This window comes from Megascapheus bottae, chromosome 3, assembly GCF_031878675.1.
Source record: "Megascapheus bottae isolate mThoBot1 chromosome 3, mThoBot2.hap1, whole genome shotgun sequence".
In the NCBI taxonomy this organism is placed as follows: domain Eukaryota; kingdom Metazoa; phylum Chordata; class Mammalia; order Rodentia; family Geomyidae; genus Megascapheus; species Megascapheus bottae.
The window spans coordinates 62,504,165-62,521,080 of record NC_143511.1 but is presented as its reverse complement, the minus strand read 5'-3'; the positions used below and the strand labels follow the sequence as shown (position 1 = coordinate 62,521,080).

General features: G+C 40.5%; 1 protein-coding gene across 1 annotated transcript in view; it reads right to left on the bottom strand.

Annotated features, from left to right (window-relative positions):
* The window catches only part of Anp32b (acidic nuclear phosphoprotein 32 family member B), a 29,715-nt gene that overhangs the window by 8,501 nt on the left and 4,298 nt on the right, over nucleotides 1-16,916 (bottom strand). The window contains exons 2-4 of the mRNA XM_090330304.1: nucleotides 11,226-11,375; nucleotides 7,418-7,540; nucleotides 717-906 (exon numbers count right to left, since the gene is read on the bottom strand). Coding sequence (XP_090186430.1) covers nucleotides 717-906; nucleotides 7,418-7,540; nucleotides 11,226-11,375 — 463 coding nt within the window. The remainder of the gene's footprint in view (nucleotides 1-716; nucleotides 907-7,417; nucleotides 7,541-11,225; nucleotides 11,376-16,916) is intronic.

Sequence of the window (16,916 nt, the reverse complement as noted above, 5' to 3'; positions counted from 1 at the left end):
AACAGTACAAAAACAAAAACAAATTCCCAAATAGCAACATAAATTCAGTAGATTTTTTTGTTTTCTCCTGTAATTTTGGTTTTAACTCAGAGTTCCATTTACTCTGCAATTGGAGTCATTTCTGGTCCTTTTGCCTTATTTTTCATACAGGGTATCAGTTTAGGGATGCCTCCTGCGAACTGGATTACAAGTATAGAGCCACCACACACCTGGTAAATTATACATATCTAGTGTTTAATATTAGGTCCCAAAGAAAACATGTTAACGTACTAATGTTTTCATAAGACAATGTCTCATTATGTAGCCCAAGCTAGCTTCAAAAATTTGATCCTCCTGTCTTAGCCTCCAGGAATGGAATTACAAGTATGTACAACCACATCCAGCTGAAAGTATGTTTTAACTCTACAGTGACTAGTTTATTTCATGACTGAAAAATGGTATTCACATTGCAATATTTAAAAAGCATTATTGGGCCAGGAGTTTAACCTAGTGGTAGAGTGCTTGACTCGCATGCACAAAGGCTCGGGTTTGATTCCTCAGTCAATAGTCTCTAGGCTCCTTTTGATAACAATTCTTATGTACTGTATTAAGACTTCTATGTCTCAAAGTTATTAAAATTAAGAGAATGTCCGAGCTCCAAATTTGACAGAAATAACTTTCAGTACCTAGATCCCAGGGAAAGAGAAGTCACTATCTCTACATGCCAAGCTCCTTACCTTCATCCTCTTCTTCTTCATCCACACCATCTACTTCTGCATCTGAGTCTGGGGCTTCCCGGTCATCTCTGTCATAGCCATCCAGGTAGGTCAGCTGGGGCAGAAGCTTAAAGACACTCTCTCTGTAGTCATTCAGGTTAGTGACCTCACAGTTAAACAGATCCAGGCTTTTCAGACAGTCTAACTTTTTCTGAAAGGAAGACCAAAAACACAACCCCTAAATAAAAGAAACTTAAGGAACAAAATGCAATCCCTAAGGAAGTAAAACTTCTAGATTCTGTATTAAATTAGCTGTTACCTACTCAGCCCTGTACATAGGAAACAATATAAAGTTCTGTGCCATGCCATAGTAGCCTACTAGATTTTAACCAGCCCCTCCGGATTCCTGGCCCTACTTTTTGTAGACAACTATCTTCTTGTGGCAGTATTAGAGAAGTCTAAAACACACACCTCAGTTCACAATATAAGACAATTAGACACTTAAAACACTGAGTTTGAACACAGGGAAATATTTAGACTTCTTTTTAGGAGTCTTCAGTCTCAAAGGCATTTAACCATTATTCCTCCTTGGGGACAAGGAAACAAGAGGATAGAGTATAATAAAGCATGAGTGTGGCATCAGACACATTTTCAAGGAAGATATGAGGAATTGACATAGGACAGGAAAAAAGGTGTTGCAGAGATAAAAATCTCAGAAATAAAGAAAAACATTACACCCTACTTTTTAAGGTATAGGGAAAGAATTGTAAAATTTCTTCTGACTCTGTCATAGCTTAAAATTCTGTTGCAAAATCTTATTTACTTGTATCACCAGTTTCATTTATCTAAAAACAGTTAAGATCTAAGAAATATTGCAAAAGTCAAAGTAGTGTACGAATTTTACTTAGAAATTTTCAATTGCTGGTCTGTTAAATTTCAACTGACAGACTGAGGAGTGGAGTACTATTAAATGTAAGTTGGAAGACAATGCAAGAGGTAACTAAGCAGGCTGGCTTGGTTGGAGAAGCAGGTGCATTCAATAAAAAGCAAAAAGGGGCCGGGAGCATAGCCTAGTTAGTGGTAGAGTGCTCGCCTAGCATGCACAAAGCCCTAGGTTTGATTCCTTGGTATCATATACTCAGAAAAAGCCATAAAGGATGCTGTGACTCAAGTGGCAGGGTGCTAGCCTTGAGCAAAAAGTGTCCGGACAGTGTTTGGGCAGTGAGTTCAAGCCCCAGGACTGGCCAAAAAAAGAAAAGGAAGGAGGGGAGGGGGGAGAGGGAGAGGGAGGGAGGGAAAAAGGTTAAAATTTATGTGATAATGTCCTAAAAAGGGCAATAAAGGGCTGGGAGTTTGGCTTAATGATAGTGCTTACCTAGCATGCATGAAGACTCGGGGTTCAATTCCTCAGTACCACATATATAGAAAAAAGCCAGACGTGGTACTGTGGCTCAAGAAGTAGAGCTCTAGCCTTGAGAAAGTACAAGGACAGTTCTCAGGCTCTGAGCCCAAGCCAAGGACTGGCAAAACAAAACAAAAAGGCAATAAAGTCTGAAGTACATATGGTAATACAGTATCATAAATGTAACAACTTTCAATGTTCCTAATTCAGAGAAAAAGCTTGGTTGGTATTCTTCAAAAAAAAAAAAAAAAACAAAAAAAACTGCACACAAAAAGTAGGATTTCTACATTAAAAAATATTTCAACAACTCTCACCCTATCCTTAACCATAACAAGAAACCTAACCCTAACCCTGTCATAACCCTAACTCTAACCCTAACCAAACACAAAAATCCTAACTCTAACCCTCACCCTAAAACCCTAATCCTAAATCCCTAAAACTACCCTAAACCTAATCCAAAAACCTTAACCCTAACAATTACCTTAACTCTAAAACCTAACCCTAACCCTAATCCTAACCATAACCGAAACCCTAACACTAATCCTAACCCTAAACATAAATATAACCATAACCCTCACCCTAAACCTAATCCTCACCATCACACTAACACTCTCCCCCCAACTCTCCCTCTCAAAAAATAAAATAAAAAAAAAACCCACAAAAAATATTTCAACTATTTGGAAAAACCATTGTAATATTCATAGGACTTGAATAGATAAAACAAAACCTGGCTTTCAGAACATAAAAGGACATATAATCTTGAGGATACAAACTGCTTTGAAAATGTTCTACTGCTGGTGGCTCACACCTGTAATCCTAGCTACTCAGGAGGCTGATATCTGAAAATCAAGGTTCAAAAAGCTAGCCTGGGGCACAAAAGGACCCGAGACTCTATCTCTAACTAACCTCTAGAAAACAGAAAGTGGGTCTTGGCTCAAGGGTAGGGCAGTAGTCTTGAACTGCAGAGCTCAAGAGTTCAAGCCCCTTGACCCACAGAAAGAAAGAGAAAGAAAGAAAGAAAGAAAGAAAGAAAGAAAGAAAGAAAGAAAGAAAGAAAGAAAGAAAGAAAGGAAGGAAGGAAGGAAGGAAGGAAGGAAAGAAAGGAAGGAAGGAAAGAAAGAGGAGGGAGGGAGAGAGGGAGGAAGGAAGGAAGGAAATAGAGAGGGGAGGAAGGAAGAAAAAAATATGTTCTAGAGTGGAGGAAGGGTTGCTTAAAACCTTATTCTGGCTGGGCTCAGTGGCTCACACCTGCAATCCTAGCTACTCAGGAGGCCGAGATCTGAAGATCGATCACTGCTCAAAACAAGCATCACTGATCAAAACAAGCTGGGGCACTAGAGTCAGTGATACTCTAATCTCGAATCAACCACCAGAAAACCGGAAGTGGTGCTGTGGCTCAAGGGTAGGGTGGTAGCCTTTGAGCTGAAGAGCTCAAGCCCAGAGTTCAAGCCTCATTACTTGGGGGGGAGGGGGGTGTGGCTGGACAGACAACATCCCTATCCTGGCTTACCACCCATTCTTACAAAATAGTTATTTTTGAAGGACTGCAATGGGAGTGAATAGCCGTGACAGAGAATATACTGCCCAAAGAGTCTTATATGTTGATTCTACAGCCTGTTAAGAAGGAGGGATGAATCCCGTACGTAAAAGATCTTCATCTCCCTGGTCAGGAAGAAAGCTCCCATATCACAGAGCTGAGGAGGAAACAGGAGGGTTTCAGCAACTTCAGGAGGCAGAAGTTGTACCCTCAAAACACTGAATGTATGATGACTCAAGAGTTACTGATCAACTGTGCTAAAATAAGCCCTCTCTAGCACTGTTAGTCCTACAGAGAGCTGTGTTCTTACCAAGTTTCCTACTGGGCAGGCCCTGACCTAAAGCAACCCACCTATGACTTCCTGCCAACAAGGGCAAAATGTTGCCTTAAACAAAAATCCCTAATTGGCTTTTTTTCAGACAGGGTTTTACTGGAGCTCAGATTGGTCTTGTACTCATGATCCTACTTGCTTCAAAATCTGTACTGGGACTTACAGGTTCTTGCTATCATGCCTTACAACATCTGGCTTCCTCAAAACCAACCCTGACTATTTTAAACTAATAACCAAAGACAAGCTAGGCAGGCAGCTTTCCCAAAGTAGTCTTTAAAAAAAAAAAGGGGGGGGGGAGTGCTTGCCTAGCATGCACGAGGACCTAGGTTTGATTCTTTGGTACCACATACATACAAAAAGGCTGGAAGTGGTGCTGTGGCTCAAGTGTTTTGTAGAAAGCCCAAGGATAGTGCTCAAGCACTGTGTTCAAGGCCCAGGACTGGGGGAAAAAAAAAAAAAAAAGAGGGAGAGAGAAAGAAAAGAAAAAGATCTGTTGTCTTCAGACTCTTGATCCTCCTTCCTGCCTATCATGTTAAGTGATCTTGTCCACCTGGACTAAAAATTGCTTAACTAAAATACTGACAAACATGGAAGTGGGCGGGAGGGGTCAGAACTGAGCCATTAATAACTCTAGAATATTTCCTAAGATGAGTGCCTACAATGCTTCCTATGAGACTTATCTAAAATGTTCTCCAATACCCTCTGCTCTAGTTTTAACTATTCCAATAAGCTGGGCCACCAGACTCTCATTTCACTACATCAATCTGAGAATTTTGGCTATCTCCTGACAAAGCACTCAGAATCAAAAAATATGCCTAAGAGTATGCTAGAAAATGAAAAGTATATACAACAATTCCCAAATAACTACCAGTCTAGAATTGTCTAACATACCAAAATTGGGTTAAAGTCCAACAGATACAAAATACACAGGTTATCCTGGATCAAAATGTAATGTGTCAAACACTGATAAAAAATTTTTTTACACCTTTATCATGCCAGAAGTCTGAACTAAACTAATAGGCTAGCCATAATAAACATTAAACATTTTATTAACAATAATTTTGCTTGCCTTCTTAGAATTTAGAAGGGCTTTGGGGGATGGTTTTGATGGCCCAGGTCTCTTAAAAAAGGTGTCCAAGGAAGATTGAATTGATGCCTTCTTTGTCTCTCGATTAATGTCCCTGTAGCAAGCAGAGGCATTCACAATCATTTCATTTACTGCAAGAACTGGGCTTGATGTAGTGTTCAAAATGTATGTGGTTAATGAGGATGAGGATGGTGTTTTCCCGCTGAAGAATACTTTCAGAAGTCAAAATGGACCCCAATGTCTTCCCACTTCACCATTTCCAACATTTACTTTATTCCAAGGTAGGTCAGGAGACCAATTTAGCATCCCCAAGCAATCTAACCAGCAAGCAGAGCAAGATAGTGGGAATCTCAGTCTTTTCTAGAAAGCCCTGGTATGCAGCTCTGTAGCTCTACTACAAAATATGGCAGAGCAACACTTGACTTTAGACGAGGCCATCAGACCCGCCCAATCCTTAGCTTCCTCAATGTAAATCAAAGGCCAAACATACATACTAATTGGTTAAAAAAAGTGTTTTCTCTCAACAATTACTACTTAGAATCTGAACAAAGCACCTACAGTGTATGGTATGGGCAAAGTAAACAGATCTCCTAAAATGGCAAATAAAACACAAGTGATTTCTCATCCTTCACTGTCCCAGGAGGTGGCTTTCATGGGGATCTCATATATTACAGATCACATCAGCAACACAAAGGTAAACAACTTCTACAAAATACTTGCTTCTGCTCTTCCTGTGTACTAGGAACACCAGAACAGGCTTGTGACAATATTGCCATAAGACTTAGGAATAGCCAGTCATCTGGCACAGAAAGGTAACATCTGGTACTCTCATCTAAAAGAGCAGGGGTGGGGCAAGGAGTTGTTTCTGCTGACAGTGGGCCAGAATGAGACCTGCCACCAACCAGGAGAAAGACAGTGCAGCCCACTTGACTGAGAGACAGTCAGCAGCTAGTGTTCTGTTGCAATTACCAGTTTTTAGAGAAATTGGGTATGTAAGTTGACAGGTAGAAACAGTTCCAGGGGCAGAGGAAATTGGGTTTTAATTTCAACTCTGCTATTTATCCCAAACAATTACTTAGGCTAAGTTCGTTTTCCTCATCTCTAAACAGAGGACAGTAGGCATTCTCTTTTCTCTAGGTTATGTGAGCAAATCTTAATATTCTTAGACTCTACAAAGTTTGATGTTGGTCCAACAATTGGAATAGGGACTGGTTTGTAGAAAATGAATAGAACAAAAAACATGTAACAAAGTAAGCAATTCTCAATAATTATGAGAAACGCCCACTTAGTGCAAAAAATAGTACAATCTTTACTGTGTTAGTTTCAGTTATTGGGAAATTTTCATTCTCTCTGGAGATCCTGTTCGTTAAGGAAGTCACAATTTAACTAAATAGCAACATTCTTTACAAATGAAGTAAAATTCACATACTTTAGTACACCAAAGACAAATCCTATCTTCAGGTGACCTTCTCCACACAGCACATCTGATGAGACTGCCCCACACCTGCACTAGTCCTTGCCCCTAAAAGCTCCTATTTGGCCACAGCTTCAAACTAAATAAATGTATCTCACCCATCTCTGTTCCTCGAGCTTCTAATTAAGGCAGAATTACTATCCTCAGTTTTTGAATGAGGAAATCTGGGGCCTAACAAGTAGCAATTTGGCCAAGGTCATATAGCAAGTCTACAACCAAGTGATACTTATATATTAAAAAAATAAAAATCTGGGCCAGGAGCATGGTCTAGTGGTAGAGTGCTTGCCTACCATACATGAAACCCTCGGTTCAATTCCCCAGTACCACATAAACAGAGGGGAAAAAATAAAAAGCCCCAAGTGGCAGTGTGGCTCAAGTGGAAGAGCACTAGAGCACTGAGAAAGCCCATGAACAGCGAGTGCCCAAGCCCTGAATTCAAGCCCCAGTCTGGCAAAAAAAAAAAAAAAAAAAAAAAAAAAAAAAAAAATCTAAGGAAGATTTCAGGCTTTCCAGGTAAGTTTTTAGGCAACAGTGGTAAGACCTAAAGCTTAGCAGCGCTGACCTACAATTTAGATGTACTACCCAATATAGTTTTTCCTGTTAATGTACACAAGTTTAGGGAAAAATAAGACATGTTTAAGGTGAATTGTTAAAAGCACAAAACCAAAAAAGAATCAAGAATTCTCATTGAGGAATGCCTCCACAATGTCAGGCAGAAAGAGTAACTCAGCTGTAGGAGAACATATAACTGATCTTCAGAATTGGGATTCCTACAGAAAGCAAAAAAGCGATCACTGTCTAATCAATTACTATTCCCAATCATTTCCCCACTACAAATATGAAAATGAAAATGGCCAGTAACTCTTAGTTTTCAAACACTCAATTACTTACCAATGGTTCCAAGGTGCTGATATCTTTCAGTTTATTTCCACTTAAGTTTAGATGTGTAAGATTTGGAAGTTTTTCTGCTAACATATCCAGACCTCCCATGATTCTATTTTCACTGAGCTCAAGCTGCAAAGAAAACACACACAGCATATACACAGACACCATGTATCAATAAGGTTTCACAAACAGCAAACCATTATAAAATGATCTCTCTCCCTCTGGGGTAGAGAACAGTACATGGTTAAAACATTTGTTTTCTTTTCTCTCCTCTTTCTTTGCATGTCTGAGGACTTGACCTCAGGGCCTTGTACTCTTACTCAGCTTTCCTGTTCATGGCTAAAGCTCTGCCACTTAAGCCATGCCTCTAGCTTGGCTTTGCTCATTAATTAGAGACAAGAATTTTAGGAATACTTCTGCCCAGGCAGGCTTCAAACCACAATTCTCCAGGTCTGACCTCTGAATAGCTAGAGGCATGAGTCACAGGCACCTGTAAAAGAAGTCTTTTGCTGAAAAACTTACCTCAACATTGAGAATATATTTTCTAGCATAAGAACTGGGTCAAAATCAAGTTCTTAAAGTTTTAATAACTTTGTACCTGCCAGAAATGGTAAATGATCTATGTATTTGGAACAGCTTATTTTTTGTGCCAAGCAGGTGACCAATTCAAGCACTGGTTCTGGACAGTGCTGTTCAGAAGGCAGGGACTAAAATACATTCCAGAAATTTACCAATTAAACTCCAAGACCTCTGGAAAGGGGAGGGGGCCGGGAGAGGGGACAGTAATAGAATGCATGCCAAGCCAGGCCCTGGGCTTAATCCTCAGTATCAAAATCAAAGTAAAAAGAAAATGGTAAAAATAAAAAAAGAGGAAGAGAGAGAGTTGAGCAATGGCCTCAGGTTTATGAAATCAGCTCCCTGGAGGCCACTTCTTACAAAAAACTGGCACTCCCCCTTTACAAGAACCGACTCTAGGGCTGGGAGTTTGGCCTACTGGTAGAGTGCTTGCCTAGCATGCACGAAGACCCAGGTTCAATTCCTAGGTACCACATATATAGAAAAAAAGCCGGAAGTGGTGCTGAGGCTCAAGTGGTAGAGCTCTAGCCTTGAGAAAGTCCAAGGACAGTGCTCAGGCCCTGAGCTCAAACCCAGGACTGGCAAAAAAAAAAAAAAAAAAAAAAAAAACCCTGACTAATTTCTTAGCTGCAGGTCAAGTAGCACAGGAAAGCAAGCAGTATGCCAATGAAGGCATAAGCCTTCCACAGGAAGTACTAGGTCTCACACAATACAAGGAACTGGAGCTTGCAAGGTAGTGAAAAACGTCTAATTCAAGCTCTTTTCGCAGATAAAACAAATGCCAGGCCCTCACAGCTGATTCCAGTTCACTATTTTTATCTTAAGTTGTCACTGTCAATGGTAATGTCATCGAACCCTTACATAGTACTTAAGTGCCAGGCATTATTCAAAGCACGAAAGTATCTTTCAACTCCACTTGCCTCCACTGACAAATGATCTCACAGCTATTACTGTGCAGGGTGCACAACCTGAATGAAGCCAGTAGGTAGAGATTCTAAGAATCCTTGCTCTTCAACTGTGCCATGTATGTGTATGGAAACTTCATGGAATGAAATCTTCAGCATGTCATGCAACTATAAGTCACTGTCTAGGATTTTAAAGATACTAATCTCCAATAAATAAATATCCAAGCATTAGCTTTGATTTGAGTAAATATAAAAATGAGACTTTTCTTGGTCTGTATTTAGATCATGTGGTTAGAAAAATCACACACATGGGACCAAGAGTGTGGCCTAGTGGTAAAGTGCTTGCTAGAATGCATGAAGCCCCAGGTTCGATTTCTTGGTACCACATTAAAAAACAACAACAACAACAAAAACACACAAAAAAACAGAAGTGGTGCTATGACTCAAATGCTGGAGCACTAGCCTTGAGAAAAACTCAAGGACAGTGCCCAGGCCCTGAGTTCAGGCCCAGGACTGGCCAAAAGAAAGGAAAAAAAAAAGGGAGGGGGGAATCACACACATGTATCTTTTTCAACGTTAGCCTTATGAATAGATAGTAAGGTAACCCACTAAAGTATTTACTGGCATACCCCAAATAATTTCTTGGTACCTGTTTCTTTGCAAATAGCCTCTGTTCTAGTGTATGAAGAAAGCATGTATCAGGAATGGAGCATTCAATCCTCACTTAAGTATGGTTTCCACTCATTGGCCCAGTAAATATTTTAAAATTCCAGAAAGTTGGGATATGGTATAGTGGTATACTGAGTAAAGCCCTGAACTCTATTCCTCAGTACCACAAATGCAGAAAAAGCCAGAAGTGGCACCATGGCTTAAGTGGTAGAGTGCTAGCCTTGTACCCAGAAAGGCTCAGGGACAGTGCCTAGGCCCTGAGTTCAAGCCCTAGGAATTGGAGGGAAAAACAAAACAAAACAAAACCAGAAAGATCTGGTCATCAGTGGCGCACACCTGTAATCTTAGCCGAAGCTGAGAACTGAAGATCTCAGTTCAAAGCCAATTTGGGTAAGAAAGTCCATAAAATCCTTTCCCCCAATTAACCACCACAAAAGCCAGAAGCAGAGCTGTGGCGCTGTGTAGAGTGCCAGGCTTAAGGGGAAAGTGGGGGGAAGCTTTAGGGTTGGCATCCTTGAGTTCAAGCCCTAAGAACTTCAATGACAACAACAACCAAAAAGAAAAGGAAGATTTGATAACAGCTCTATTCACAATGACTTCTGACTGCATCTATAAGTACACAGATCAGGGTATTTCAGGAAATCTTTTCAAGTGCTAGAAAAACAGAACTTGTAACCCACAATGGATCTGCAAGCATCAAATTTATGCTGAACAGATGTATAACTGGATTAATCAGTTTTCCAAATTACTAATAGCCTATGCAAATTCAAAAGGATTACATCTGATCTCTACAGTAGAAATACTTGGAAGGAAAAAACTGCCCTATCAGTCAAGTGTGACTCAAAACTCAGACTGCTTGAACACTTATTACTTAAGCAAAACAAAGTGGGGGGGGGGACAACAATAAAGAACATTACTTTTAATTCATGTGTATAGCCAGAGAACAAATCTACCAGGTTTCTTATGACTCAAGCCCTAGGAAGGGCCTACCCAACTTTCTTCCAAGTAAGATTACAAGTTTCCTTTTACATGTGCCTTTGTCTAAACATAAGTTCAATTTAAGTTCCTAAGTGAATGACCAAATAGTAGTGAATTCTAGTGAAACTTGTATAAACTGGTACAAAAAAAGAAAGGGAAGGGGCTGGAAGCATCTCAGTGTTATTAAATAAAAGCTACTAATAGCTATTAATAGCAAGGCCCTTGGCCATACCAATGGCTCATGCCACCAAAAAAAAACAAAACGGCAAGGCCCTGGGTACAAACCTGAATACCACAAAAACTAAGTTTTTAGCTCTAGAAACTTTTAAATTCTTCTAGTCAATGACAATACATTTCAAACTTCATGGTCATTAAGTATTACAGGATGAATTTGAATTATCCTAGACATAAAACAACAATTAAACTACTTTTGAAATGATTATCCTCTTTCCAAACATCACCGCAATTGTACAAAGTCAAGTAGTACCACAAGGTTTACAGATGATGACACAGAGCCCTGAAAAACTAACCTGCAGTCACCCATGAAGGAAGCAACAGACTGGGTGGTATCCAACCTGTTATCTGCTCAGGGCCTTCTGCAATATCAAGTACTCCTTCCTGGCAGGCAAAATCATGTAATTTTCCCTTCCCAGGTTGTCACTTAAAAGTTTAGAAAAAACACTTACCTTTTTCAATTTAGGTAGCTTGGGAAGATTTGAAACTGCAATCAAGTTTACATTTATTAAACTGAGGAACTCTAAGTTCACAAATTCAGCTGTTAGGCCTTCAATTTTTCCATCATTTGATTTACAATTGTCCAAGACAAGTTCTCGAACCTGTGGATAACAAAGAGAGGGACATAGATAAGGAGCTGGGCACGGTGGCTCATGCCTGTAATCCTACTCAGGAGGCTGAGATCTGAGGATGGAGATTCAAAGCCAGCCTAGGTACTAAAGAACATGAGACTCAATTAACCACTGGAAAATCAGAAGTGGCACTGTGGCTCAAGGGGTAGGGCAGTGGCACTGTGGCTCAAGGGGTAGGGCAGTAGCCTTGAGCCAAAGAGCTCAGGGACAGTGCCCAGGCCCAGAGTTCAAATCCCACGACTGACAAAAAAAAAGTTCTAACTAATGGTTTCTAATTTCCCAACCCTACATCCACTAATCTTAACCATTATCATCCTGACACTGGAAGAGCCCTTAATTCAAAATAAAGACATGTTTATTTTACACTCAAAAAAGACTGTTCTAGAATAGAAAACTGTTAAAACATTAACTTGGGTTCCTTTTTCTGTCGTTGAGATTTCCTTTTTCAGAATTCAAATCCATCCAAGGGTATCACAGACGATTCTGATTTCTAATTATTTATAGACCACTGTGCAAATCTACTATTCTTATTGTCATTTTTGTTGTGTAACAGCTGAGTCTAAAGCCGAAATCTTTTAGTACACTTTCATTTACTTTCACTGATGCAAATTACAGTTTAACTGCCAAAACCATTCTTGTGTGAAGCTACTATGTTTAACAGTATTAAACAAGTACACATATGGGAGATGCTCAGAGTCTAAAAGAAAAACAGGAGCAAAAAACGTCTCTAGTCTCCCATACAAATCCAATGATGCTACTCCAATAATTGCTAGCAACTGTGGTATGCACACTGGCTTGGTATACTCCCATCAATACATAAATGCCTCACCACCTCTTACTACCTTGACTACTTCTTCAGAAGCCTTGGCTTCAAGATGCACACACATACCCCTCCCTATTCCTTCTTCCTTCTACTGGGCTAAATACTTCTGCCCTAGTCCCTGCCCCAACACAAAGAACCAGTACATCTGCAAACACAACAGGTCATCTATAAGCAGAGTTAGGCTATGGAGACAGATGCCTGGGGTTCAATCCTGACTCACACAAACCCCTCTGTCATCTTGGAGAAGTCATTTTAACCTCCTTGGGCCTTAGTTTCCTATAAAGAAAAGAACATTTAGACGGACGTGGTAACTTACACCCATAATGCTAGCTACTCAGGAGGCTGAGATCTGAGGATCAAGGTTCAAAGCCAGCCCAGGCACAAAAGGGCCTGAGGACTCTTATATCCAATTAACCTCTAGAAAATGGGAAGTGGGGCTTGGCTTAAGGACGCACTCTGAGTTGAAGAGTTCAGGGACAATGCCCAGGCCCAGAGGTAGGGTGGTAGCCTTGAGCTGAAGAGCTCAGGGATAGTGTCCACGCCAAATTCAAGCCCTGTGACCCACAAAAAAAAAAAAAAAAAGAATATTTACCTCAACTTCATGACATAGTTGTAGACAACAACTCTGGGTCAGAATAAAATGTTCAAAACTTAACCCTTGGGGAATGGGAAAGGTAAATGCCACAAACTAATGTCGTTTATTGTTTATTCATTATTTAGCCTGGGTTACAACAGTGACAGCCTGTCTAAAAACAAGTCAGGGCTGGGAACGTGGCTTAGCAGTAGTTTTTGTCTAGCAGGCATGAAGTCAAGTGCCCTTGCCCATCTAAGCAGTATGTTAAAATGCAAATCAAGCCGTTTGCCAGTGGCTCACACCTATAATCCTAGCTACTCAGGAGGCTGAGATCTGAGGATCCTGGTTCAAAACCAGTGTAGACATGAAAGCCCCCAAGACTCCAATTAACCACCAGAAAACCAGAACTGATACTGGGGCTCAAGGAGTGACAGCCTTGAGCTGAAGAGCTCAGGGCCAATGTTCATGCCGCTCATGCCAAGTTCAAGCTGCATGGCCCACAAAAAAGAAAAAATTAATTAAAAACTAAAAAAAAATGGTAGAGGTCTACGGTTCTGACTTACAAAAATGGTAACCTACGAGCCAGGTATGGTAGTGCATGCCAGTTACTCCAGCAATCAAGAAGCTGAGGTAGGAGGATTAGGAGTTCCAGACATTTGATTAGCAATTCAAATAGACAAAAAGAATAAGGCATAAGTAATGAAAAATGATGGGAAAAATCCCTAGAAAATGGCTTAAATGTCCATTAGTAAGTCTCATTGCTAGAACCCATTTTGGCATGAAAGTCTAGAATATATATGTAACATCTTAAAGTATATGTATGATGCCTCTTTTTTTTGGTCGGTAGTGGGATTTGAACTCTGGGCCTGAGAGTTGTCCCTGAGCTCTTCACCTCAAGGTTACTTCCCTACCCCTTGAGCCCCAGCACCCCTTCCCCGTTTCTAGTGGTTAACTGGAGATAAAGAGTCTCATGGACTTTAGTGGGCAGGTTGGTTTTAAATTCAGATCCTTAGATCTCAGCCCCCTTGTGTGAGTAGCTAGGATTAAGGGTGTGAGCCACCAGCTCCTGGTTTCCAGGAGACTCTTATATGTCCAATTAACCACCAGAAAACTGATGGCACTGGGCACTAGCCTAGGGCAAAGCCTAGGGACAGCAACCAGCCCATAAGTTCAAACAGGACAACCAAAAAAAAAGTTGGAAATGAAACAGTGATTCAGAGTGAAAAAGGTAAGGAAAAGCACCCCAAGCCTGAGTTCTAGCCCTAGTACCAGCACATACAGAAAACAAAAACCCTACCCATTTATATCTTCTTTCTCTCATAGATATCTTCACCACAAGCAAGAAAAAAAAATACTCCAATGACAAGCTATAATTCGTAAGTAAAATATATTATTAAAATGAAGGGCTGGAGGTGTGACACACTCCAATGGTAGAGCACTTCCACAAAATAGCAAACACAAGGTCCCAGGTTCAAACTCCAGAGGGGGAGAGGAAGAAAGGGGGAGGAGGAAGGTCATTTCAAGTTTGAGGCCAGCAAGGGTTGTATAGTAAGACTTGTGTTCATTTTCGCAGAAGAGATGGTAGGGTCTGAAAATGGAGCTGCATGGCAGAACACTATGGTGGGTGGGATAGCAGGACAACTCACCAGACCTTTAACTTTCTCTACCAGTAGAGAACAGGATTTATTGGGATGAACAGGACAGAGGGCAGCATGGCTAAGCAGAAAGGGCTTCCCTTGAATTTTCAGGAGAATTAATGTGCTACATGCCAGCAAAGAGCTCTAGAAGCATGTACACCAAGCAAGCCACTAGAAGATAAGCACGGTGAAGAGCAAGGGAATTACCACACAAAGCTGGACCTCACTTAGGGCTGTGCTCAAAGATAATAGTCTGAAAAAAACCTATCAGTTGACTTCAAGTCTGCTTAAAGCTCTAAACAGAAGCAGAGCAAAAAGATATTTTGCTCTCAGGCAGTTTCAGCATTGGACATGGGGGTGATAAATTCATCCTCTACCCTCTTACTGAAAAACAGATTAACAGAAGTTTAGGAATATATGAACCGCCTATACACATTCAAGTGATGAACTCAAATGGGTAGTTAAAAATTGGAATCGTACATGTCTTCTGAGAGCAAAAGGAAAAAGAGTCTCCTTTGGGAATAGTTTTCTTAGGAAGGCAAATAGAATTTCCAGAACAAATGAAAAAATTTTTGTGAGGGCCTAAACAAGTTATGAATACTTTTTATTTGAAAAACAACCCAAGATACCGGGCACTGGACGCTCAAGCCTATAAATCCTAGCTACTCAGGAGGCTGAGATCTGAGGATGGAGGTTCAAAATCAGCCTGGGACATGAAAGTCAGTGAGACTAACTCTCAAACCCAGGAAACTGGAAGTGGTACTGTGGCTCAAGTGGTAGAACACTAGCCTTAAGCTGAAGAGCTCAGGGGCAGTGCCCAGGCCAAAATTTTTTTTCTATATATTTTGCTGCTAAGTCAAATACTCCCCTGGCCATCTGTTGAATCTCTGTCTTCCATTTAAAAATAACCTTTAACTGTGTCTGACGGGGTTCCCTAGGTGGTAACTAAGCTTTTCTTCTCACTTCTTGGATATGATGTGACCCCCTCTCCCCACTATTTTGCAAAGAAGAGAACAGCTTTGCAGGAGGGTGTTAGGACAGTAAGTGAGACCTGGCCAGTATAATCCCCTTCCAATCTAGACCCAGAATAAACAATAGAATCTAAACTACAGAGAAAGGGCCCTATTTCCTGTGCATCCCCAAATCCTCCCAGTGCTGGTATTTAAGGACAGAAGGCTGAGCAAGCACTTGACAGGCAGCCTGCTGCACAGGGATAAAATTTGAACTTTTGAGGCCAAATTCACTCCTCTCATCCCTCCTCCCTCAAATGAACTTTGTCTCAAACATGAATACGGTAAACATTTAAGAACTAAAAAGCAAACTCTAAACCACTTTCTAGTTAGCTCTTGTAGTTCGTTCTCTACAGTTACCAGTAAACAATACTGTTTCCTACTTTTTTCGCTGAAAATCTTGAACTACATAGTTGCACAGGTTTCTCCCCTACTGCTTGCAACTTGCTCTCAGTTGCTATTCCCTCCATACTCTGAACAAAAGATCAAATTATCTAATTGTCTGGGGGTGACTTCCCCCAATTATACTATGATTTTGTCGCAGGAGAGGGCAGAGGAAACCACTCTTTAAGAAAAAAAAAAGCGTGATTATAGGAAGTAAAATGATCCAGAAGAAAAAGAAAAGGCAGTGACATTGATCAAGATGCATTCTATTCACAATCTGACTTGCTGAAACTGAAATCCTTTTGTACAAATTCCTGCAGTTCAATTTCCATCCTTCTAAGCTAATGTTCACACCTTCTATTATTTTACAAGAGTGCTTCCAAAATGACAGGGGCTAGGGGGTGGAATTCAATGTTAGAGCACATGCCTCGAATTTGTGAGATTCAATCCTTAGCATCATGTGGAAACACATACAAACACATCACAAATGAAACAAAACTGTAAAATGACAAAGATGTGCCTAGGTGGCAGAAATGCTGAGAAGGAAAGAGTGAAGGGGCACCTGCATAGCCTACTGGTGTATCAAGAACAGAATCAAACTCTGAAAAACAATTTGGCAGAAAAAAGAAGCCTAGTAAACCACCTCAGGGAATGGTTAAATTATGGTTTTCTTATAGTAACACTGATAGACATTAAAAAGGAAGCTATATGATAATTAAATAAGGACACAAATAGTGAATTGCTATTACTTTTGTTATTAGGTGATGAATAGAGCAGTTACAGTTATGGAGATCAGGTATTTCTCTTTGAACTATGTCACCCCTTCTCTCCTAGCTCCCCGCCCCCATCCACATCCACAGTTAATTTTTCAGGATAGTACACAGTATTATTTTTTAAAAGGCTTGTGAAACAAGTATAATCCTTGGGCTGGGAATGTGGCTTAGAGGTAGAGTGTTTGCCTAGCATGCACAAAGCCCTGAATTCAATTCCTCAGTACCACATAAACAGAAAAGGCTGGAATTGGCACTGTGGCTCAAATGCTAAAGTGCTAGGGAACACTGAGCAGAGAGGCTCAGGGACAGT